The sequence below is a fragment of the Coffea eugenioides genome, chromosome 9 (genome assembly GCF_003713205.1).
Source record: "Coffea eugenioides isolate CCC68of chromosome 9, Ceug_1.0, whole genome shotgun sequence".
Lineage (NCBI taxonomy): Eukaryota > Viridiplantae > Streptophyta > Magnoliopsida > Gentianales > Rubiaceae > Coffea > Coffea eugenioides.
Genome location: NC_040043.1, coordinates 29,499,150 through 29,504,203, shown reverse-complemented (window position 1 = coordinate 29,504,203; position 5,054 = coordinate 29,499,150). Strand labels below are relative to the sequence as shown.

At 40.1% G+C, this 5,054-nt stretch overlaps 1 protein-coding gene across 1 annotated transcript; it reads right to left on the bottom strand.

The window, feature by feature from the left end:
• Window positions 1-765: 765 nt before the first annotated feature.
• On the bottom strand, window positions 766-2,205 carry LOC113782403. Its single transcript, XM_027328297.1, has one exon. The coding sequence runs from the start codon at window positions 2,203-2,205 to the stop codon at window positions 766-768; it is 1,440 nt and encodes a 479-aa protein (XP_027184098.1).
• Window positions 2,206-5,054: the final 2,849 nt, after the last annotated feature.

The following is a 5,054-nucleotide window of genomic DNA, read 5'->3' as shown; positions in this document are numbered from 1 at the left end:
CTCTTTGAAACATTTTCTGATGTCCCCTTATTGCTCCTTTCACTTTTGAAATTGAAATTCACATTCGTGAGATATTGCTGCCATCAAATTTCGGAACAGTGATATCCAAAAGGTCAAAAGATTTTATTCTTGGCCATCTGAAAAGAATGCGTAAGTAACACAGTATATATAAAACTGTACATTTTATTGAATTTCAAAAAAAAAAGACCAAACTTAATAGCATGTTACTTGTTAAACGAAACGTGTCTTCAAAAATCACTTGATTAAAACAAAAACACGCGTATGAACAATTTTCATTGGATTTAACCAAAACAAATTCCCAAGTTTATCGAAACTTCCCTTCTAGAGGGAGGAAATCTCACTAATCCATCCCTTCCAGGATTCTCAACTTTCCTCATTGGGGGTAAATGCCTCAAATGTGGTGTCCTTGTGTGCGGGAAAGGGATTCATATTTGTACTTGTTTCTTGTTCTCCCATTTTCCTTAGCACTATGTCTCCTGATTCGATCATGTCTTGGATCTTATGCTTTAGTAGCCAACAGTTACTAGTCGAGTGACCGGGCGCTCCAGAATGGTAGGCACAAGCAGCTTGAGGGTCGTACCCAGTAGAAAAACCTCAACGGGGGCAGTTTGGAGGAAGTATTTTATCAATTTTACTGGCGGCCTTGAGCTGTTCGTACAGTTGGTCAATGGGTCTGCCTAAGTTGGTAAAAGTTCGAGATCGGCCGGGATTTTGTGTTTTATTGGTTTGAGGATGGTTGTAGGTCTATTTATATGGTGGAGCAGGTCTGGGATTATAAGGTAGACGAGGTCGCATTTGGGGGTTGGTTTCAGCAATTGGGAAGGGCATTGCGGGTACAGTTGGATAGTTTAGTCGAGGTCGAATTTGGTTAATGGTAGTATGGTAGATAGGACGGGAGTTTGGGTAATATGGGTAGGGTAATGAATAAGTGGGGCGATTTGAAAGTTTAGGTCTGGTCGAGGGACCCTGATCCCAAACAAAAGCAGTTTCCCCTTCTTTTTCCTTAAATTGGGACTTTTTCTTATTGTCATTATGGTCTTGCAGAGCCTCTAGTTGCATCTTCAATGTTGACACATTAACAATTTTTCCGGCCTTCACAAACTCATCAAATTCTTCCAATTTGTTAACAATGGCCGCAAATGAGCATCCAGTCATGCGGAAAATCTCTTCAAAGTACGGTGGATCATGAGCTTTAATAAATGTACGGACAATTTCATCTTCTATCATCGGAGGTTCCACCTTGGCTGCCAATCTTCGCCATCGCTTGGCATATGTCTTATGATCCTCGGATGGTTTTCTCTTAGTCCCTTCCAATGTGGTTCTTGTCGGAGCGAGTTCACAATTATATTCGTACTGCCTCACAAAAGCGGTTGACAGATCAAGCCAAGATCTCATATCCTCAGGCTTCAAGTTGGAATACCAATCCAATGCATCGCCTTCTAGACACTCGGGAAATAGGCGCACAGGCAGATTTTCATCACCTATCGACCTCCCTAGTTTGTTTGCAAACATCCGAAGGTGTGTCTTAGGATTGCCAATTCCATCGTACTTGCTAAATTTGGGCGCTTTGAAACCCACTGGCAATTGCATATCTGGAAAAAGGCACAGCTCGTTGTAGTCCAGACCTCCCTGCTTGTTCAAACCTTGACTTTTCCTTATGAACTCCTCAAACCGTTCCAATCTCTTTAGCAAATTTTTATCCACCGGTGCGGATGACTCCCCAACTTTAGCTTTCCCTTGGGCGGCGGTATCTAAGGTGAATGGCTCAGCGGTGGAGTAATAATGTGGTCCCTGAGGTTCGAATGGCATGCTCATAGTAATGGGAGGATAATTCTGGGGAATTTGGGCATAGGGAGGGTTAATTTGAATGTTAGGTGCGTAGGTAGGTGGTGGGTCATGGGTGGGATAAGTGAAAGTTTCTTTAGGTGGATGTGGAGGAAAAAGGGTTTGAGTATGAGATGTGGATAGTGATTGTGGTTCAGTTTGACTAACAGGTGAAGGCTCATGTTGAGTACCGCTGCCACTTCCAGCAACTAATTGATCTACTACGTGCCGTTGTGCGTTCATTTCCATACTCAGCTCATTGAATCTGTTTAGTACTTCGCTCAGTTGAACTCCTAGATTCGCCAAGTCAGTTGATGATGTCGTTACAAGCCTATCGGACGATTCCGGGTGCGTACTCATGTTTACACGATTTCTCAAAGCCCGACTACGAGATCGTGTGACGATAGGGTTTCTTCTTGTAGCTATGTTCGCAATTATCTGAAAATTTAGAAAAACTCTATTTAAATTTCCCTTTTTGATTAACTATTGTTAAAAGAAAAAGAAAGAAAGAAAAAGACATGAGTTAGTAACAATCAAAGTAATTCGGATGCATGCCCTATTGGGGGGCCCTTTTTGTGCCAGGGGTAGGCCTAACATGATGTAATCCTCTGAGGTAGGCACTATACCATACCTGATGGATCCGATCAACTCATTGACAGTTGGTTGGAAAGTAATTTGAAAATTTTGGGCCAATTGAACAACAGGAAACCTCTAAATGAAGGAATGGTTTTGGTTGGCACAGGAATTCGTACAAATCAATTTAATTTTGACGAACTTGATATTGGACTTTTTTTTTTTTTAAACATGGGTCAAAACCCTAATCTATCCAAATGAAATGAATGTAATGGGTGATTTTCTTAAAAACAACTAGTCGTTCCAGTTCTAAATTTGACATAGAAACCCTAATTGGTCAAATGGATCGAATGAAATTGATAAACTTTGCTGGATTGCTCTAAAAATAGATACACTTGATCGAATAGATTGAATGAAGTTGAAAATTTATTCAAAAATGACTAGATCACTCTAAAAAAGGGTAAACTAGTCAAATGAATTGAATGAAATTGATGATTTATTCAAAATCGACCGAATTGTCCTAAAAATGAATGAATTGACCAAATAGATTGGATGAATTTGATGGATAATTTGATCAAATGAATTGAATGGAAATGATGGTTTAATGAATTGGCTACCTATTGGTGGTTTCAAAAAATTCATTGCGATACATTAGTCTATGAGCATTCTAAAATCAAGATTTGGCCTAGATATATTTATCGTCTCAACAATGAGGGATCGTTTTTAAATTTCTTCAAATTAATGTCCTTTACGCAAGGGATTTTTACCAGTTTTGGATAAATGGCCAAAAAATGATTGTTAGATGTTCATATTCTAATGTGCAAAATTTGTTCTACGATTATGAAAGAAGATCGAATCCTACCTTACCTTGTGCACTACCCCTTTGGAAGGTACAAGAAACATAAACATGCAAGTCTCAGAGGATTATATATCCGAGACACAATGTGACTTATTCCTAACACAGGATTCCCTACGTGGCGTTCCCTCTCTAGGGTTTATGCATGATGCCAATTTATCAAAGCGATTAGACATGCAATATGACCTAAAAGGACCCTTTGTATGCCAAGGTGAGCCTAAAATAAAATGTATTCATGCTGCAAATGTGAAGCCTTGAATTTAAACGTGTCCTAGAGAGTACCATGCCAGGACTCTTATTTTCTAGGGCTTATGAATGCAATGGAGACAAAAACCAAGAAAAGTTAGTTCAACCAGATAAATACACATAACACGTTGTAGCAAAGCAATACAAAGAGATAAAGCAATAAAAGGAAAAGAGGGATTGGATCCCTCCCCTCGTGAATAGTGTCCCTAATAGGGTAAGGCAGACTCAACCCTAGATAAACTATCATGGATGCATGTGGTATTGGCTCACTAATGCATCTAGACTCGATAGATTTTAGGTCCCCGAGCCTTCAGACTTGGAAACAAAAGGTCATCAATCCCAAGGTTCTTTGTCGGTGGCTCGAGCGATTCCCCAGACATTGCTACGCACACGTCGTGTCACGGCCACATGTCTGAGCGAATCTATCAAAAAAATCCTCAATCTTCAACTAAAAGCTGAAGGCTATCAACCCAAGGCTTAAAATGGAAGATTGAGTGACCCCTCGGACCATGCTATGCACACGTCGTGTCGCGATCACACGTCCAAGTGGGTCGCCTAATCCTAATAGGGAAGAGTGGTGTGACAAGCCACTAAAAGAAAAATAAATGAGGGATAAAAAATAAAGCGTATGCACGTATGCTAGTGCTCCGTTTGGAGGGGAGGGATCGAGAACCAATGCGAGGCTCTAGGGTAATATTCCCCCACCCAAATGCAATGCAAAGCGCGGGATAACATAACATAAACAAACCATCCATCTATCGAATCAATCGTACACAATTGGGGAAGGGAGTGAGTTGATACGCGCGAAATGCAAAAAATCCTAAAAAAGAGAAAATGTAACCCTAAACATCCAAATGTGATATATGAAAAGGTTAAAAGAAGAAAAAGATTGACTAAATCAAATTTGCTAGGACTCTCTAAGTCCCCAGTGGAGTCGCAAAGCTGTCGCGCCCCATTTTTAATAGAATAAAAGTATAATAAGTGAGTGAAGTATGGTTTGAAAAACGGTGATGTGTGTGAAAATGAAAGGGAAAGGCCATGGGACTTTGAAATGCGACGTTTTGGCCAAAAATAGTAATCTAAAAAGGTTTTGGTAAAATGTAGGAGTCGCCACTTGGTATTGAGTTGGGGTGTACCAAGTCACCCAAAAAATGTGGATTTAAATGTAAAACCTTTTTAGATTGACTCCAAAATCTACGATAAATTAGAGAAAAATGGTTCGGGGGTCACAGTTGAAGAGAGGGAAGGCAAAGACAAAGTCTAAGGCACCCTCTCAACCTAGCCTAAGCTAGTTGCATGATTTAGTCATGATTTTCCTAATTTCTAAGGCACCCTCGCATTTGGATGTAACTAATATGAATGCAATCCTAAACCTAATGAGGAATCGAAATAGACAAATATCTCTTAGAGGCTCGATCGGACTAAATCACATGAGTTGTGATAGCCAAGGATAAGCCCTCCAAGAGGTCACGAGTAATGCTAATGATGAAAAAATGAATGGAATGAATGCATGCAATGTGAAAACATGAGCTTG

Excerpts from the sequence above, each read along its gene's own strand:
- LOC113782403 (XM_027328297.1), bottom strand. The coding sequence starts at position 2,205 with ATGAGTACGCACCCGGAATCGTCCGATAGGCTTGTAACGACATCATCA.